Below are 20,516 nucleotides of genomic sequence, written 5' to 3' on the forward strand. Positions count from 1 at the left end.
TTCAGCCGATCAAAACCTTCCCTCAAAGCTCTTCACTGCTTTAGGTCTGGCATTTTGTTCATTTATCCTTTTCTATGTCCATTCATTGATGGTTAGGTCTTAGCCACCTAGACCACACCTCTGGAATTATCTCCTGCTCAAAACGCTCTGCACATTTCCAATATTTTCTCTTGAAAGACTTCCCATAAAAGGGTTCTTCTTAAAACAAGTCCCTGTCACTCTAAGTAATATCATCTCTTTGATTTGGGTCACATCTTCATCTGACGATGTCTCTGTGAAGATCTATCGGACATATTTTCTTCAGTTTTTAAAAGTTTAATAAATGAAAACCATTAAGTTGATTTTTATAATGTGCCTCATCATCCGGAGATGTCTCAAAATGCTTTATAACCAATGAATACTTTAGAAGTGTGATCACTGTTGAAATGTAAGGAAAGGAAATTCATCTCCCTGTTTCCTTAGAACAAAGCCCCACAAACAAACAAAATTTGTTATGCACATATTATATTTAATTGTTTTTGTGGACTTGAGTTTGAAAGATCAAGAATACCTGGATAATTTAAAACAGGCAATGGAACTTTTCTAAAAAAAACACTTCCTGAGAATCATATGGCTCCATGTAAATTGCTGGTCTTGGTTGCTTGAACTCACTCCAGGGAAAACAGTTGACTGTTTTTATGGCTGTACTGTTTAAACAGTGTTTTGCAGGCCTAGAGATTGTTTCGAGAAAGATTCCAAACTCAGCTCTTCTATTGCCAGGAAAAAAATGCAATGAGAAACCTGATGGTCACCTTGAACAGTATCCGGAAAAAATGGTGATATGGTGTGTCCTAGTAATCCCAGATACTGCTTATGTCATTACTGCATATACCCATCCACATATGCCAGAACTCTAGACTATTTGGTCATTCTATGTCTTATCTTTTTTGCCTTAAGTACAACTGGCCAAACATGTTTCTTCTCACTCCAGCCCCTCAAAATAGATTTTTTTTCTGTGGAGATCCACTATTTTAGTTTTCAATTACCTGGTGAGTGTTGCTTGGGTATTTTGTTTTATTTAGTAGGGTGAATATTTATATTTTCATGTTACAAACTACGTGTGAGAATCAATTCTGCAACCTTGCGGATTTTAAAAAAATAAATCAATAATTATGATTATTAAAAAACCCTGGTTCCTAAATCATTTTACCCTAAGTCTAATTGTCTGGGATTGAAGGATGGGTCAGCAAGTTTGCAGACGACACAAAGGTTGAAGGTGTCGTTGACAGTATAGAGGGCTGTTGTAAGCTACAGCGGGACATTGACAGGATGCAGAGATAGGCTGAGAGGTGGCAGATGGAGTTCAACCTGGATAAATGCAAGGTGATGCATTTTGGAAGGTCGAATTTGAAAGCGGAGTACAGGATTAAGGATAGGATTCTTGGCAGTGTGGAGGAACAGAGGGATCGTGGTGTGCAGGTACATACATCCTTTAAAATGGCCACCCAAGTGGACAAGGTTGTTAAGAAAGCATATGGTGTTTTGGCTTTCATTTACAGGGGGATTGAGTTTAAGAGTCGTGAGATCTTGTTGCAGCTCTATAAAACTTTGGTTAGACCGCACTTGGAATACTGCGTCCAGTTCTGGTCCTCCTATTATAGGAAAGTTGTGGATGCTTTGGAGAGGGTTCAGAGGAGGTTTACCAGGATGCTGCCTGCACTGGAGGGCTTATCTTATGAAAAGAGGTTGACTGAGCTTATACTTTTCTCTAATGAAAAAATGGAGGAGGAGAGGGGACCTAATTGAGGTATACAAGATAACGAGAGGCATAGATAGAGTCGATAGCCAGAGACTATTTCCCAGGGCAGAAATGATTAACACGAGGGGTCATAGTTTTAAGCTGGTTGGAGGAAAGTATAGAGGGGGCGTCAGAGGTGGGTTCTTTACACAGAGTTGAGAGAGCATGGAATGCGTTGCCAGCAGCAGTTGTGGAAGCAAGGTCATTGGGGACATTTAAGAGACTACTGGACATGCATATGGTCACAGAAATTTGAGGGTGCATACATGAGGATCAGTGGTCGGCACAACATCGTGGGCTGAAGGGCCTGTTCTGTGCTGTACTGTTCTATGTTCTAATAAAGTATACTGTTGGCCATATCAGGAACAGAGTAAATAATGGCCTATTCATTTATGGGACGACAGAAATGCAGTATACTCCTCCCCTCTTGGTCCTGACAGGTTGGGGATGATGGTTGAGGAATAAATTCTGGAATCAGTTATTGATAACTGACAGCACCGCAGGGAATGAGAATCTCTCAGCTTAGCTTAATTATTAATGCACACGATACAATGGAGATTGTCCTTGTGTTGGTGACAATTTATTTTTTTACTGGGCAGTAACTAACTCTATCATGAATATTTGTCCAGGTTGGTAAGAATGACAAATGTTTACATTTACAGGTAGCTCTCCTACAACATCACAGTTGTGTTCCTGCAAAACCTCACTTGATAGAAATAATGGGGCCTATGGGGAAAATGGGGTTGGGGCAGACCAGCAAAAAATATCACATTTGATCACTCAAAAATCACTCAAAAGTCTAACGCAAAGCATAGCACAGCCTGAATGAAGGCCGAAATCAAAAGTAAATTTAACACAGTACATTTAAAAAAAATGTAAGAAAGCTGTTCTCTGTATCGTACCTCTCTCACAAAGCTGCTCAGTCGGCAGCTGACATTGTGCATGTGCGAATGGCACGAAGACCAGTATTGACACTGCGTACGTGGGACAGCACAGACACTGCACACGCGCAGAAAGGCACAAAGTCTGTGGCGTGAACGTCAGCGCACATGCAGAATGATCCCCGCTGGAACTACGCTATTGCCAATAGAGGTAAGCATTCTCAAAAATACCATTCCCTAATTCTTCAATGACATCATAGCCAAACTGTGCTGCTGAAATTGCGTTATCCCAGTACTACCTGTATTATCCAACTGCTGTGGGACAGTTGTCAGCTTGGAACGCTGGGATTATAACCCACTTCTATAACTACTAGGCTACCATGCATTAGTGGTCAAGATATTAGGCAAACAACTCCGGTTTCCTCCCACAATCCAAAGATGTGCAGGTCAGGTGAATTGGCCATCCTAAATTGTCCTTAGTGTAGGTAAGGGGTAGGGGTATGGGTGGGTTGCGCTTCGGTGGGGCGGTGTGGACTTGTTGGGCCGAAGGGCCTGTTTCCACACTAAGTAATCTAATCTAAACTCTTTAAAAAAATAAATATTATCTGGAATTTTAAAAAAGAAAGAAAACATTCTGAATAACCTCCTATATATGATCAATTCGGCTAATTCTTTGAAAGACTTAGCTGAGCTCACAACATTAAAAGTAGTTCATGCAAATACTTTAGGAAATAGAGCATTCAAAGTCATCTCCATTGCACATGTAAACAAATGTTCCAGCTTTTTTCATACTTCACCTGAAATACTGGTCTTAAGCCATACCACTTAACCGTCATCTTAAAGGCTTTCTTAACTTTCCAGACCTACAGCATAAAGGAGCATAAAACTAAGTTACTCTTTGTGACATGAACATGAAAACAAAGATTGAAAACAAAGTCCAAGTTAAAAAGGAATGAAAATATTTTAAATGCTTTAACAGTTGGTCCAATTCCCAACAGTAAAAACAAATCTTGTATTTAATTTCAGATTGTTACTTTACCTCTATGACTGCACCAATGCCAGCTGGAATAAGGACTAATAAACTGGTTTGCTCATCCAAAAGGAAAAGAAATACAACAATAGTACTAAAACATCGCCACAGCACTGTAGGAAAGAACCAGAGGGAGAAAAATGTTACACTCTATTAATCATTTTATTTTTAATTTAGCCTTCTTAAAATTATTGGTCATCAAAAGGTCAAATATATAACACCATCATGTGACTTTGTGCAAAATACAAACAAATACAGAGGCAAGGATTATAACATGGCGTTTCTTGTCTCTTAAAGTCATTACAGTTCAGAACCTAAGCACTCATGCAGTCTAAACAGTGAGTATACTACTTGACTGTGAAGCCCGCATATAGAAGCCACATTCACAAATACATTTCCAATTATCAATCTTCTTTCTTGCCATTCCCCCTATCTTCTTAGGGACAAGGGATCACAAAAATCCAATGATTAACGCTATTCTATCTCAGAATCACAAACTTGATAAAGATCAAGAAGTGAACCTGATCTCTCTCGTTCAGTATGTAAGACAACTATATTATCACGACAGTGTTCCAGGTCCAACTGTTTCCAACAAAGCAAGTTTACAGGAGTGCAATTTGTTCATTATACATGATCACCAGTATGATACTGTAAGGTTAATAAAATTAACAATCATTCCATTTCATTGGCCTCAAGTAATTGCGAAGCAAAATTTTATTTGAAAAACGATGCATGTTAATTCACACCTCGAAAACTAAATGCAACGAGTCTGGTAGCATTTTACACTACTGACTAAACGCATGTCAAATCCCAAGTGAGAAAGTATTATTGCTCATTATGAGTGGTAAAGAAGTAACAATAGCAGAAATTCAAACAAATTTCAAATCCACTATCACACAGTATTGGTTGTACAAAGGCATGTTATCTGCAGTTCCCTGATCTGACAGTTCATGTAAAACAAGCTTGATGGAGTTTCACCACCAAGGTTTACACTGTCATCATTCCTATTATCTTAGCATTTACTTCCTCTATCTGACTAGCTCCTAAACTATGGATGGAGACTTAGGAAAAATTTGTTGCAATACTAAATTTGTATTTTAAACTGTGGGACAAGCCCAAACGTAGTGAAGACTATAAGTTATGAGTGCACAGAGCTGCTTCGGCCAGGAGCAGTACACTGTAACCATTAACTGACATGAATGCAAATGAAAATAGTAGACACTCTTTGGTCAATTTAAGAGACTCCTAGTTTTAAACATGGATGTTTTAAATAAGACACTTCAGGTACTAACTGCATTTAATTCTTACCTGCTTTTGTTGACATGCCAACCATGCTTTTCTTTCGCCTCCAAAAGGTAATATCATTCTTAAAAGCCAAGAAATCAAACAGGAGCTGCACAACAAAGGCAAAAAAAAAATTAATGCAGAACTGCAACACTAACTTGCAACAATACAGCACCTTTAATAAAGGAAAATGCCCCAAATACTAAGAGAAACTGGCAGAAATTTAAGACAAAATTTGGGATGGATAACTGAACACACATTTGAAGGGTTATTTCAAAGTAAATAAAATGTAATTCATGCTTGCGGATTGTTCATTTTACTGTCATGTTAGATGCTGGAAACAGGTATTTCCATTCAATGTTACTGCATTGCTTACACATACCCAGCTGTTAAGTACCCATGAATTGACGTTTATATACATTTTGCTTTGAAAATGTTAAAATGGTGGATTCTAACTATTTATATAACTTTGAATACCAAAGGAAACATTTCTTAGGCATTTAAAAGTCAAAATGTGTAGAATCAGCAGCCAATGTCTTTAAACTGCATAATTGTCAAAGAATGGCACCAAAAAATTTGTCTCCCTGATAAAACATATCTCCTGTATAATAGCCCCTTGAATTGTCCATTGAACACTCTGATGAACAAACGTTAACAGTGTATTTGATTTTCTCTCTTACCAGGTCGCATCACCAAGTGTACGCATGGTAAGCTGGCATCATTGATATACAGGAATGTTCTCACTGACCTTACCAGCTTAAGCATTGCAGAAATGCAGAAAATGCCTGGTTCACATCTACTCATACTCCAAAGTGTTTCCTAGTCGTATTGATGACGACAGCATGGCTGTATTTGAGAGCTTGAGATTACGAATCACCACAGAGGTGGGAAAATAGTTGCCAATCTCAAAGGCACACTGAACAGTGTGGTTTCATTAGCCCCAGATTTGATGTTCAAATGAAGTGGGAGAATGATCTAATGCCTTCCATCAATTTGGGCACCTTGCTCTAACTGGCTCAGCTGAGATCACGAACCATTAAGAGGCCACACGAAAATATAAGGCACGACAGATCCTAGGATTCTTTTTCTAAAATGCAAAACCTGTCTATAATAAAACATTGAAACCAAAAAGAAATAGCACGGTGGGCGGCACGGTGGCACAGTGGTTAGCACTGCTGCCTCACAGCGCCAGAGACCCGGGTTCAATTCCCACCTCAGGCGACTGACTGTGAGGAGTTTGCACATTCTCCCCGTGTGAACGTGGGTTTCCTCCGGGTGCTCTGGTTCCCTCCCACAGTCCAAAAATGTGCAGGTTAGGTGAATTGGCCACGTTAAATTGCTCGTAGTGTTAGACGTAGGGGTAAATGTAGGGGAATTCGTCTGGGTGGGTCAGTGTGGACTTGTTGGGCCGAAGGGCCTGTTTCCACACTAAGTAATCTAATCTAATCTAAGCACGACCCCCACCAAGTGAACACTGTTTTAGTTCCAACTTACGTGGAATGCTGCAACAAAGAACGTTAAAGCTAAGAAGTAGAGGTTGGTGTCCACAAAGATCCCTTTTACTTCATCAACATCTTTTTCTGTGAAGCCTAAAATGTACAGCGTGAAAAGACAAAGAAAAAGCATTAAATTACTTTATATTTACTAAAGTAAACAACATTCCTTTCTTCCCAAGATGCGGGTTTGGGAGTTAAAGGGTAAAAGTAGACCTGATAACTATACAAAATTCAAAATAATTAGCACCATTATAATTGTGTAAAATTATTCAACAGCTGAGTTTTCTTTAGATGAAATGGTACAGCTGTGAGCAGGCATTTCCTACACTGAAGGAGGAAATGCCTCCAGCAGGAATTAGACAATTATAAACACTACATCTAAAACAACAACACAGAAAGAAAATGGTGCCATTTGTCATTTTCAACAATATGAATGTATACTTCCATACCATTCCCAAACAATTAAGCACAGCATTAAGGATTGCCTTTCAGGCCTTCTTATAGCCTTTTCTTATTCCTTTACTTATTTTCTTAATCCACAAAGATTTGAGGGACAATAATTATGATTAATGTAGCAATCAGACAGTTACAGTAATATCCCAGCACTTGCACGACTTGCAAAACAAAAAGGCTAGATGTTAACTAAGATATAGTTGAAGTAATTTATATGAATTCCACAGGTTCACAAAATTACCTACAACATTCTCAATAAAACTGCCAAATTACTGCTAGGTGTTGAGCACACACTACTTTACAAATTTTCCAATACTGAAATAATGGGTACCTCTAACTCAGGTCCCAGTGTTGGTGCTACAATGCAGAGTCAGGCACACGGCAGCTCGAAATCATTAAAGATGGAAGATGTGGCATGAGACAATTGATGCAAGATATGGAAATGCAGAACTAGTAGAGTAGTTCTTCTGAGATTGCTGCAACAATTTATCTAACTACCAGAGTTTAATTTTGTTTTTGTCTGATGAGCTGTTACGATAGTATTATTATTTAAATGGAGCCTCAACAAGGAAGAGTGTTCAATTCCCTAGGACTGACATTCCTTGATTTGAAAACAAAAAGATCGCATTTTTTTAAAAAAGAGAATGTCATTTTCAAGCATATGGCATACCAAACCGTTGCAATGAATAGACAGCCTCTTGCATATGGGTCCAAAACCTTAGTTTTCCAAGAGATATTGCATCATAAGAAATTGTAAGAGGCAACGTAATCGATGTAGCATTTATAATCTGCAATAGAAATTTGAATATCAGAAAACAAATTGTTCAGAAAGATACAAATCTATTGGAGCATTTAAAGTGTTTAGTTAAAAAAAAATCACATGCAATTTCACTTTAAACTATCCAATTTACAACCAGTTCCTGATTGAAAGAACAATCTAGCAGAACTCTACAAAACACAGTAGTACATAAACAAATCAACCAACCAAGTTAATCTGATCATTACTTCCCTCAGTTGATAGGTAAATTACAGAGTATAATTTATAGTCATACAGCACAGAAACAGATTCTTCAATCCAATTCATTCATACTGATCACACGTCCCAATCTGACCTAGTCCCATTTGCCTGGCCCATATCCCTCTAAACCCTTCCTATTCATATACCCAACTAGATGTCTTTTAAATGGTTAATTGTATCCATCTCTACCACTACCATTACTTCTGCCAGCTCATTCCATACATGCACCACCCTCAGTGAAATAGTTACCCCTCAAGTCCTTTTATAAATCTTTCCCTTCTAGTCTTAAACCTATGCTCTCTAGTTTTGGACTCCCTCACCCTTGGAAAAAGACTTTGGCTAATAATCCTATCCAAGCTCACGATTCTATAAACCTCTAAAAAGTCACCTCTCAGCTGCTGATGCTCCAGGGAACAAAGCAGCCTCTCCCTATAACTCAAACCCTCGAATACCAGCAACATCCACGTAAATCTTTTCTGCACTGTCTCAAGTTTAACATTAACCTTTCTCTAGAAGGACGACCAGAATTGTATGCAATATTCTAAAAGTGGCCTCACCTGTCCTATACTCAAATGTTCTGACCAATGAAAGCAAGCATGCCAAATGCATTCTTCACCACCGTGTCTCACTGCAACTCCACTTTCAAGGAACTATTCACCTGCATTCCAAGGTATCCATGTTTGGCAACACTATCCAAGGCCCTACCATTAACAGTGTACGTCCTGCCCTGGTTTGCCTTACCAAGATGCAACAAGTCACATTTATCTAAACTGAACTCCATCTGCCACTCCTCGGCCCATTGGCACATCTGATAAAGGTCTCATTGTACTCTGAGATAATCTAATTCATTATCCACTACACCAGCTATTTTGCTGTCATCTGCAAACTTACTAAACATACTAATGTTCACATCCAAATCATTTATATAAATAAAAGCACCGGACCCAGCACTGATTCCTATGATACACCACTGGTCACAGTCTGAAAAGCAACCATCCACCATCATTCTCTGTCTCCTACTTAGAAGCCAATTTTTGTATCCAATTGGCAAGCTCTCCCTCGATCCCATGTGATCTAACCTTTTACCAGTGTTAGAAGTTGCCATGTTACAATGGTGGTTAATATGCCTTTATTTTAAAGTTTGCCTTTCACCGTCACAGGGAACAGACCAGAGATTACCATCCAAATCAAAATATATCTTTGTTGGAAATATCCTAAGACACAGATTGTCATAGTGGCGCCTTGTGCGTCACAGTGGTAAACTGGAAATTTGCAGTTATGATTTCCCACATGACAAATTAGAGATTTCAACCATTTTAGCATGGGCATGCCAGATGCTCCCACACCGGGTAGGAGTGACTAAGGAACTCTCTAATATAACAGAACAGCAAGTATTGGAACAGGCTGCCTGGAGGCAAAAGGATGGAGGAAGAAAGCATTTAGAAACGTCCCCCAATTTTTGTCATGAAACATATTTGGCTGTAAATGAGCATGGAATGAAGCACATTCTTACAGTGAAGTCATACAGTGAAGGCATTGCTCAGAAAGAGGCCATTCAGCCCACTATGTCTGCACCTGCTCTGAGCATTTTGGCTGCGTGCCAAACTCCTGCCTTTTCGTCACAACCATGTGTATTGTTTCTGGGTATGGTAAACAAAGGCCTTTCCAGTTTCAGGGATGAGAAAAAAAAAATTGAACCTACCCTCAAATCTCTCACTCGGTTGCTTAGCTCGTCAACAAACAGAATAGGAAGATACTGCATAGTCCTGCCATGCTGCATCCTAAGATACCAAACATAAAACTGAAGTGTTAAAAAGAGGATTGTTGTCATGAAACCTTTCAAAGATCAAAATGTACAATTTTTTTTTACAGATGAATCCTTGAGCTTATAAATATTTTAGACTTGTCTGGTAAAAAAAGAGTGAGAAACAAAATATTCAGAAATAGGATTAGGCTATTTGGCCCTTCGAGCATGCAACACTATTGTGTAAAATCACAAGTGACTGCCTCTGATCGCAACCACTTTTCTATTAGCTTCCATCACCCTTGACCTTTTTTTCAAAAACCAGATTCTCAGCCAGGAATAAATTCAATTAGCTACCTTCCATTTCTTCCTGGGGAAAAGAACTCCACAGGCTAACTTTCCTCAGAAAAAAACTTTCCTCATCTCCACCTTAAAAGGGAAACCTCTTATTCTTAAACTATATTCCTTAGTTCTAGTCACCCCCACAAGAGGAAACAGCTCACACTGCCTACTCTACCAATTTTTCCAAGGGATATTATGCATTCCAATAAAATCATTCCTCTATCTTCTATACTCCAATGGGTACAGGCCCTCCTGAAATCTCTCCTTATTAGATTCCAAGAATGAAAGGAAAAATAGTTGAGGTACTTGAGCACACATACACACAACAATTTACTCCACCTAAATGTTTCATGACTTTAAACACCTCTTTCAAATCTCCTTGCAGCCTTCTCTGCTCGAAGAAGAATCATCCTAGCTTCACCAGTCTATCCAGAAAACTCTAATCTCTCATCCTGGGAATCCTTCAGGTAAATCTTGTGTCCTCTCAGAAGTTCTCATGCTTTTCCTAAAAGTGGTGTCCAGAATTAGACAATATTTCAGCTGGCACCAGGCTGGTGTTTTCTACAGTTGTAGCATCACATCTTGACTTTTGCACTTTGTTAATAAAGTCTAGGATTCCATGTGTTTTACTAACCGCTTTATTAACCTTTCCTCCAATCTTAAAAAGTCTGTACGTAACATCACCCAGGTTTCCATTTCCTTGCAATTTGCATAAAATCATACCATTTAATATCAATTTCCAGTCTTACCTCCCTCACCTCATCTGAACCAAATGATGCATTCAGCACTGTCAGCCTTACTAGTACCTCCTCTCTTTAGGTTTAACCTCATTCTGTATCCAGCCAGTCTCTCATACCTTAACTTCAGAAAATTCCTTTCATCAATTTAATTGCTTGGTTAGTGCCTTTCAACATTGCACACTTTAGTCCCTAATCAGTCCCCATCATTCCTGACATGTTTTGTGAATAAAAGATCACTAGATTCTTCTTTATGATAATTTCAGTGTATTCTCATACAAATCTTTACCATACTTTTTACATTCAGCTTGCTCCTCCCTTGCATTATCACTGGCCACATAATTTGTTTTAATAACAACATCCTTTGGTATAAAAATGTATTAATTCTAACAGTTTTTTTGTTAAATTTTACGCAACTAGATCAATGCAATGTCTTGGAAATGTTAAGGTTTGCTTTCAGTATCTTCAACTAGTCATAAACTTACAGCTTCAAATATCTATGTACATCAGCAGGAAGTGCAGATCCATCAAAAGTGAAGTTGTCAGCCATAATATTGATGGTGAGTTTTGAACGCCAATGTGCTACAGGCTGATCAGCAACTTTAGTTTCAGCACGACCATCTGCTTCCTGCTTTTGTGGAAGAAAGCAATGATAAAATTAACTCTGCAATAGAAAAAAATCAGTTAATCATTGAGAAGCTCAAAAAATAAGCAGAAAATAGTTTTTCATTCATAGAAGTGATTTGGATGAGAATATAGAAGGCATGGTTAGTAAATTTGTGCTTGACACCAAAATTGGTGGCACAGTAAACAGGGAAGGAGGTTTTCTAAGATTAAAAAAGGATCTTGATCAAATGGGTGAATGGGCTGAAAAACGGCAGATGGTGTTCAATCTGGATAAATGCAAGGTATTGCACTTTGGTATAACAAACAAGGGTTGAGCTTTTACAGTAGGGCCTTGGGTAGTGTTGTAGAACAAAGGGACCTTGGGGTGCAGATACACAATTCTTTGACGTTTGCATCGCATATAGACAGGGTGGTTAAAAAGGTGTGGGGTACTCTTGCCTTCATTGCTCAGTCCCTTCAGTATTGGAGATGGGAAGCCAAGTTGAGGTTATGCAGGACTTTGGTGAGGTCTCTTTTAGGCTAATCTCAAGCAGGTATCCAGGAAAGTTAATACAATAAGGAATTAATTCCATTGGAGGGGGCAGGGTGCAAATCCATGAAGCTTAGGTCTTGCTACTGGTTAGAAAAGCAAGAACCTCAGATCGCAAGAATATGGTCATAAATATTCATTTGACATTGCTTTGATGGGATGGGTGGGGGCTGGCTAGAGGAGCTGTAAGTATTACCTGTACAAAGGGGATGTGTTTCCTTTGTGAGGGGCTTCTTTGACCCGACTTCGCATGCGTGCGAAGATGGTCAAAGGGGGTCACCTTACTTGTACAGGCTTTCATAAACTTAACTGTTTGCAGAAGTTGGTGCGTGCGAATTGCATCTCATGTATGAAACCTCGGGTAAAAAACCTAACAGCTTGATAATGCACCATACAACTTCAGGACAGTTAGGTTGATATTTGGAAAGGGTGTTTTGAAAACAAAAATGAATTGGATTGTACAAATGGCACCATTTATTGAGCTGTTATTTTAAAACACTCCAATTCCATACTGCAATAATAATCTTTAAATGTTAGATTCTTTTGAGAACTCAGGGAGAAGAGTCACCACTGCAGCACCAGGCTGTTTGGCAGGTTACTTGGCGCTGCAACATCATACTATAATAATTCATTACATAAATCGACCTTAAAGTTAGAATCAGAAACCATGTGCCACTGCTAGATTAAAGGCAAGTGGTTAAACCCATTTCTGTGAGAGGTGTTGTGCAGATATGTTGAGCACTTTAGCCGCTGAACCCATTAACTTAAAGAAAATTATCACTTTTGCCGAAATCACCTCTACCAATCTGAATGTCAGTTTACTGCTAGTTTTAAAGTAAATCATTAACAGTCCACTCTGAATGTGCTGTTTTCAATCTATCATTTAGGTAAAAAAGCTCCATTTGCCTAACTTTAAGTTAATTACTGTTTATCATATTTAAAACAGCACATACTTGGGCCTCGGTTTCTCCTGTAATCAGGTTGATTTCCTCAGGTTTTGGAATCATGTATGTTGTAAGGTGCCCAATAGCGTACACATGATTACTGTCATGCCAAGGCAGCATGCCAACATGGTGGAGAAACAAATGAGTGTACAGCGTCCCATTGCTACGGGTTTTCTTTGGTACTGAAACATTGACGATCCTTTGTAAAGATAAATAAGGGTATGTTAACATAGAATGATTCTTAGAAGCTTGGTTATTGCATAGCTGTTTAACAAAAGCTATTTTTTAATAATTTTAAAATGATAAATTCATGATAATCCAAGTTTGAACAAAGAAGGTAGCATTCAAATTGAAGTGAAACTAAATCCAAAGAAAAACTCATTTCACCTCGTCATTTCTAATTTTCAGCAGTTATTGCTGAAATGGGCAGAACATAGCATTTAGCCAGCTACTGTCCATCTAAACACTTCTCTATATAAAAGCAAATACTGAAACATACAAAAACTAAAAACTCAATTAAATTGGAGATCTATATCGATGTTTAATCTGTAGATCACTATTCCTCAATTATTTTATCTTTCTAAAAAGCTCAGTCATTTGGACAACTGCTAAGAACTACTCATTTAACATAATTCTACCAAAATTCTCCATTTTAAGACATATGTATAAACATTATTATTTCACAGTTCTTGCATTAAGTGCATGCTTTTTTCCCCACAGTGTTCAACACTTTAACAAAGCTTATTTCTTAAAAATTATTTTTAAAACTTGCATTTACATATAAATTATACAATTCTTGCAACTTGTCCCAAGCAGTTTGTGTTGGTATTTATCCTCTACAACCATAATTAACAGGAGAGAAAGAATATGTTAGCAACATTAAACAACCTGAATAACAACAACAATGGAGCAGAAGACAAACTGATTATCAGTTTATGCTTCAGATAGTAATGATATTTTTACATTTTGGTCAAGATCAATTTCGTACTGTGGTCTCATACTTGGTAGAAATAAATGATCTAACTGCATTTCACTTAATATTCTTACGCTTCCCAAGATAACATTGAAATCAATTTCAAGATCCTCACTTTCAAATCTCCACCAGCCTTACACCACTAAACTTGGGTAACCATCTGTAGCTATTCAGAGAGTGACAGTAAGGACAGAACAAAGATAACTGCAAGTTTCAATGGACCCATGTGGAATAAACAAATCCCATTTTTATCTCAAAATATTGACATCAGACTAGGTTAGTGACAAGAAATTTGCTTCAATTTAATTGTTTAAATTCACTTGGGCCATAATTTTCGATGTTGGAAGACAGAAGGGTCACACATACTGCTTTGAAGAGAAGACAACTCCAGATTACACACTGAACTGCATTTCAGTATCTGTTTTTGAGCAGCAAATCAGAGAAAAAGGAAAAATACCAGATGGAACTCTCTCTTACTACATTTTGAGCAGCAAATCAGAGAAAAAGGAAAAATACCAGATGGAACTCTCTCTTACTACATTTTTTCTCATAATCTCAGGATATACACCCAGTGAAAAAGCAAATCGATGAAACAACCATTCATCAAGAGCGCAAAGATCTACAGATTCTGCTATAGTTGAGGATACAAGTCAACCATTAAACTGTGATCTCAGGTTAAGAAATTAAAACTTTAAAGATTCTTTAACTGGATAACTTTTATTCTCCATGACACACACTTTTCTAAACTTAACACCCATATTTGTGCATGTGCGTTCAGTATCACATTAGTTATTTATTCTCTCTTGGGGTTAGAAGGTAATAAAAGAAAATTCTCCTCCTTTCACTCAGGAAAGACTCCTTCATTTCTAGTGAGTTATATTCCAATGAACTGTAAATATTTTGGGCTAAAAACAAAATATAATTATTGGTTGTGGCCTATTATTTAGGATTAACAAGAGGGAAGCTCATTACCCCTCTATTATATTGGGTTTTTTTTAGATTAGATTCCCTACAGTGTGGAAACAGGCCCTCCAGTCCAACAAGTCCACACCAACCCTCCAAAGAGTAACCTACTCAGACCCATTCCACTACCCTATATTTACCCTTGACTCACCGAACACTATGGAGAATTTAGCTTCGCCAATTCACCTGAGTGGCAGATCTTTGGATTGTGGGAGGAAACCGGAGCACTCGGAGGAAACCCAAGCAGAGACAGGGAGAATGTGCAAACTCCACACAGACGGTCACCCGAGGTGGGAACAGTACTTTTGTAATAGTACTTTTAAATAAGGAATATCAACCTTAACAGAAAGTCAACAAGTTTGAAGTGAATACTATTTACAGTCATCAGGAGAATAAGCAGAAAGACATTCTGGATCTATGGAGTCCGATAACCCAAATTTTACTGCATGTCTTACTGGCTCATCTACAGGAAGCAGTATTTTCAAATATAAGAATTAATTAGTAATAACAAAGTGACATTAAACCACTTCCCTATTAAATCTGTTTTCTGGAAAGACTGAAGAAGTGAAGTAGAATCAGGATCCTTCAGGCTATGGACTTCACCTTTTGCTCACAGGTAAGTGTGGAAGACTCACTAATTCATGGAAGACTTATAGACTGCACAGCACAGTAAAATGCATAATAAAACTCAAAAATAGATACCTCTCAAATTTTGAGTTCACATCAAAGTGTTCCATCTTCAACATTAGGTTTAAATTGGCTCCATCAGTAACACTGCTTTTTGTAGACGCATAGACACTCAACTAAAATACAAATTCAAAAGTCTAAGTAAAGTTTACAGAAAGAATGGTTTTTTTTCCAAGGCTGTGTTTGTGAAATAACTATTAATAAAATGCAAATTTTTATATCAGCCAGATGAGCAAACCAAAGCATATCCAGGAGTGTAAACAATGACCATCACAACACTAAATGTCAGAAATCTGTAAATAGTTTAAAATCTCTTAATTGTTAGCATAATCAGTAACACTTTATATGTATTCATAACAATTCAAGAATGAAAACTCATAGCAGCTCCCATTCAATAATCCATCTCACTGAAAACAAAATGATGGCACCAGAACAAATTGAGATGCAATTTCAAACATATACCACCATCAACTTATCATCCAGGCAACCTGATCCTACATTTACTTGCCAGGTTCTGATTTTTAAATTTTGCCATTCTAAGATTGGAAAGGTTTTTTAACCCTTTTTTGCGGCAAAGAGCCATTGTAATGCCTTGGCTTGGACCACTCCTATTCAAATGGAATTGGATACTTTCTCAGCACAATGCTGCAGCTGACCTCAACATCGTTTGACATACAGCATTATAAGGTTGAATGCTAACAAGGCAACCATAAATGAAGCTTCCATTCACTCATTGTACGTCCTAATGTGTACTCATTTTAAAAAACGCAGGAACTTCAACAAAGCCTTCAACCACTCTTTGTTTACTTACATACGTTCAAAAAAAAAGTCAAGGTTGTAATGTGTGCTAAAAATGTGGGGCTCTGTAGCACAGTGATAGTGTTTCTACCCCTAGATTAGGAGGCTTATGTTCAAGTCCCACCTGCTTCAGAGGTGTGTAATATCATCTCTTATTCTGGATTAGTGGTGCTGGAAGAGCACAGCAGTTCAGGCAGCATCCAAGGAGCTTCGAAATCGACGTTTCGGGCAAAAGCCCTTCATCAGGAACACCCATTGATCAGATAAATAGGTTTAAACCATTAAAGTGAGCTGCAGCATTGTCCTGGCAAATTGTGCAGTCAATTTTAATCCAGTTAGGCCACCTCGCTCAGGACTGAAGATGACTTGCTTCCTCTGATTCAAATGATTCCAAAGTAGATGATAAGTCCAGTATTTGATCTGCAGGTGTTGCTGTGTGCAGAGCAGTGATGCTCTGTAAGTTAGATTTTACTCCACTGCCTTTAGCTGTGTCAATAACTCAACTCAAAATTGAAAAGTAGAGAATACAAGAACTGGAAATTAAACTGCTAACATGGCTAAAAGAAATCACAGCTGTGAGGCAAAGTTCAGTAATACTGGCCACAGCCAGTAGTTTTCACTCTGAACAATGGCTCACTTCTAAGTCAAATGAGTGGTGCTCAAATCCAACTATTTGAGCTCCAACTATGAGAGGACTGCATTGGGAGAAAGTGAGGACTGCAGATGCTGGAGATCAGAGCTGAAAATGTGTTGCTGGAAAAGCACAGCAGGTCAAGCAGCATCCAAGGTTCTTCTGCTCCTTGGATGCTGCCTGAGCTGCTGCGCTTTTCTAGCGACACATTTTCAGCAGAGGACTGCATTGCTCAGCTTCAAGCCCCCAACCATGTTTGGTGGCTATGAGAGATCAAATTGCATTAATTCAAAGAGCAAAGGTATAACCTTCAGTGTACTGGGCAGATATTTATTTCATAATCACCAAGAACAGTTTGTCGTTATCATTTTATAATTGTCATTATCACATTGATCTTTGTAGGAAAATTCTGTGAGCTAATTGCTGCTCCATTTCCTGCATTGTAACAGAGACTATACTTCAAAAGTTTTAATTGGTTACTAAAATTTTGTGCGAATGCAAGTCTCCTTGACTTCTTGGTTTGTAATGTGTGACCCATGCACCAGGTGGATCAATAAAACAAAATTAATTTCAGCTCATGTTACCAGCGCAGGATTAGTGATAGGCTGCAGGATAATTGTACTGCGATAAAAATCTAATTATTTTTTGTCAAACCGATGCTCTCATAGATCGATAATTTTAAGCCACCTCCATCTCTGACCACATTGAATAAAATTTGTGGAATTGATTTTCTTTAATTAATTTCTCCATATTAATTATCAGATGGAAAGAAATTAGGAATTCATAGCCAAGTGTACATAATAAAAATACAGCATAAACATATCAAAACGATTCAATCATTTACATATTTGCTTCTACAAGAAGGAAATGCTGCAGTATAATCCAAATGTAAGCTTTTAAAAGCAGGACTTGTATATTGTAGTGTTGAATTTATGAGAACTGTTGCTACAGTTGAAGACATGATTCCATTAGTCTTTGGAGTCGTTCATAGCCATGCAATGCTAACATTCTATTTCAGGAAAGTGTCAGCTACTAGACCTCCTCCTTTAACAACTATTCAAAAAAGTTGCCACTGATGCAGTTCACAACACAAATAATTGATTTTCAGTTAACCAGAGGTCCATGCACAAAGGAAAGTGACAACTAGCCAGGTTCTCTCTGCCTCTAAAGATAGCTTTTTAATCATGATTTTGTTTACCTGAGGGAGCTCCTGGTTTAAAAAGAACTGCACATGTTCTAAACAGTTTGAAAGTTGCCTCTCCATAGCATAAATGGAAAAATATCAACAGCAAAAGTGATTGTGATTGCAAGTATTATATTCCTCAGATGTCTGCAAAGCATTCCTAAAGAGATTAAAGAATCCATGGGTTGTTATAGACAGAGAAGATTCATTTGGGAAGACACCAAACACAAAGACACTTCATCAGGAATGTGCAGGGGCAGAGATGAGGCAGTGGAGAGTGTATACAGACTTCTCAACACCCCACTGACCTGAACCTCCACGTATCACTGCTCTACACATAGCAACCATCTGGACTTATCACGCATTTTGGAATCAAATCAAAGCTGAAGCTAGTCATCTTCAATTCTGAGAGAGATTGCCTAAAATGATTCAGAATAGCATTGTGAAACTGCAGCTGCACACTTCTGAAACAGATGCACTATCACAATATTTCGTTATCAAAAAAAGTGTCTAAACTGAATGTCTAAAAGCAAAATGAGCTTTTAAGGCATGGCAAACTGATATCTAAATCTAAAATATGGCATTTAGAGAAAAGTCATCAGCTTAACTGACATCTGACACGTTGAACAGTGGAGGAGAACCAACTAGAGTGTGCAAAAAGCAAAGGCACTGACCTGAATTCTAGGATTAACAGCTAGATAAGGCTTGATGCAGTTCTTGTTCTTGGGGTTAGCACAGGGCTTGGTGTAAACTATGCCATACATCACCCAGCAAGTATGTAAAACATAGGCAACAAACACCCCCACAATCAGGGTGGTAAAAGAGGTTGTCTTCAACCCAAACATATCGGGAACTGTTTCGAACTACAAGAACCGCACCATCTCTGAGTTTAGAAACAGATGTGACAGGGCAGGGTGTTGAACCACACTAGCAGCTCCCCCTCTGAGTGGGAGCACAACTACACCAGCTCACACACACTACCTCCACCTCCATTACTGCCTCCACCTGGTAACCGCACCGACACACACACACTTCCGCCAGGACATGACGTCACCGCCACGCGCCGCCGGATGCAGAAGCCAACATGCGCACACTCCGCCGTTAACTTTTAAACTGAGAGCGCGGGAGCACGCGCTCATACCCAGCCCTAGTCCCAACACCCCCATCCACTCCTCACCTACACACTCCCCACCCCCACCCGCCCCTCCCCCACACAACCCCCACCACAATCCACCCCTCCCACCCAGCCTTGCCCCACCCCCATCCACCCACACCGACCCCACACACCCACGCCACCCCACCCCCATCCACCCCTCCCCCACACACTCCCCACCCCCACCCACCCCCATCCACCCCACACCCACATAACCCCCATCCACCCCTCCCACCCAGCCTTGCCCCACCCCTCCCCCACACCCACCCCTCACCCACGCCACCCCTCCCTCACACCCACCCCATCCACCCCTCCCCCACACTACCCTCACCCCCATCCACCCCTCCCCACCTCTATCCACCCCTCTCCCACTCACCCCCCACACACCACCACACCCCTGCGCCCACACACACCACCCCCATCCACCCCTCCCCACACACTCCCCACCCCCATCCACTCCACACCCGTCCGCCCATCCCCCCCACACTCCCCACCCCATCTACCCCACACCCATCCACCTCACACCCACATAACCCCCATCCATCCCTCCTCCACACAACGCCCACCCCATCAACTCCTCCCACACACAACCCCCACCCCATCCATTCCTCCCACAACCCATCCACACCTCCTCTACACAACCGCCACCCACCCATCCCCCCACACAACCCCCACCCCTCCTCCACACAATACCCCCCCTCCATCCACCCCTCCCCCACACAACCCCCGCCCCCATCCACCCCTCCCCCACACTACCCTCACCCCCATCCACCCCTCCCCACACAACCCCCACCCCATCCACCCCTCCCCCACACAACCCCCACCCCCATCCAACCCTCCTCCACACAACCCCACCCCCATCCAACCCTCCCCCACACAACTCCCACCCCATCCACCCCTCCTCCACATAACCCCACCTGCATCCATCCCTCCCCCACACACTTTACACACACATACATCCCTCCTCCACGCACTCCCCACCCCATCCACCCCTCCCAACCCCATCCACCCTTCCGTTCCCCCACACTTCCCACCCCCATCCACCCCTCCCTTCCCTCCCCCACACTTCCCACCCCATCCACCCCTCCCCCACACTCATCCCATCCACCCTTCCTCCCACACACTCCCCACCCCATCCACACCTCCCCCACACAAACCCCCCCATTCACCCCTCCCCCACACACTCCCCACCCTCATCCAACCCTTCCCCACACACTCTCCACCCCTCCCCCCACCACTCCCCCACACCCACCCCACCTCCATCCA

At 40.2% G+C, this 20,516-nt stretch overlaps 1 protein-coding gene across 2 annotated transcripts in view; it reads right to left on the bottom strand.

Annotated features, from left to right (window-relative positions):
• The window catches only part of clptm1l (CLPTM1 like), a 30,710-nt gene extending 11,582 nt beyond the window's left edge, over window positions 1-19,128 (bottom strand). The window contains exons 1-10 of one of the 2 annotated variants that reach the window (XM_072560502.1): window positions 18,772-19,128; window positions 15,501-15,601; window positions 12,872-13,061; window positions 11,248-11,390; window positions 9,642-9,720; window positions 7,592-7,709; window positions 6,467-6,561; window positions 4,997-5,081; window positions 3,698-3,801; window positions 3,456-3,521 (exon numbers count right to left, since the gene is read on the bottom strand). In XM_072560502.1, coding sequence (XP_072416603.1) covers window positions 3,456-3,521; window positions 3,698-3,801; window positions 4,997-5,081; window positions 6,467-6,561; window positions 7,592-7,709; window positions 9,642-9,720; window positions 11,248-11,390; window positions 12,872-13,061; window positions 15,501-15,601; window positions 18,772-18,942 — 1,152 coding nt within the window. In that variant the 5' untranslated portion in view covers window positions 18,943-19,128. Of the gene's footprint in view, window positions 1-3,455; window positions 3,522-3,697; window positions 3,802-4,996; window positions 5,082-6,466; window positions 6,562-7,591; window positions 7,710-9,641; window positions 9,721-11,247; window positions 11,394-12,871; window positions 13,062-15,500; window positions 15,602-18,771 lie in introns of both variants that reach the window. The other variant, XM_072560501.1, reaches the window with a different exon arrangement.
• Window positions 19,129-20,516: the final 1,388 nt, after the last annotated feature.

The sequence above is a fragment of the Chiloscyllium punctatum genome, chromosome 41 (assembly GCF_047496795.1).
Source record: "Chiloscyllium punctatum isolate Juve2018m chromosome 41, sChiPun1.3, whole genome shotgun sequence".
Classification (NCBI taxonomy): Eukaryota; Metazoa; Chordata; class Chondrichthyes; order Orectolobiformes; family Hemiscylliidae; genus Chiloscyllium; species Chiloscyllium punctatum.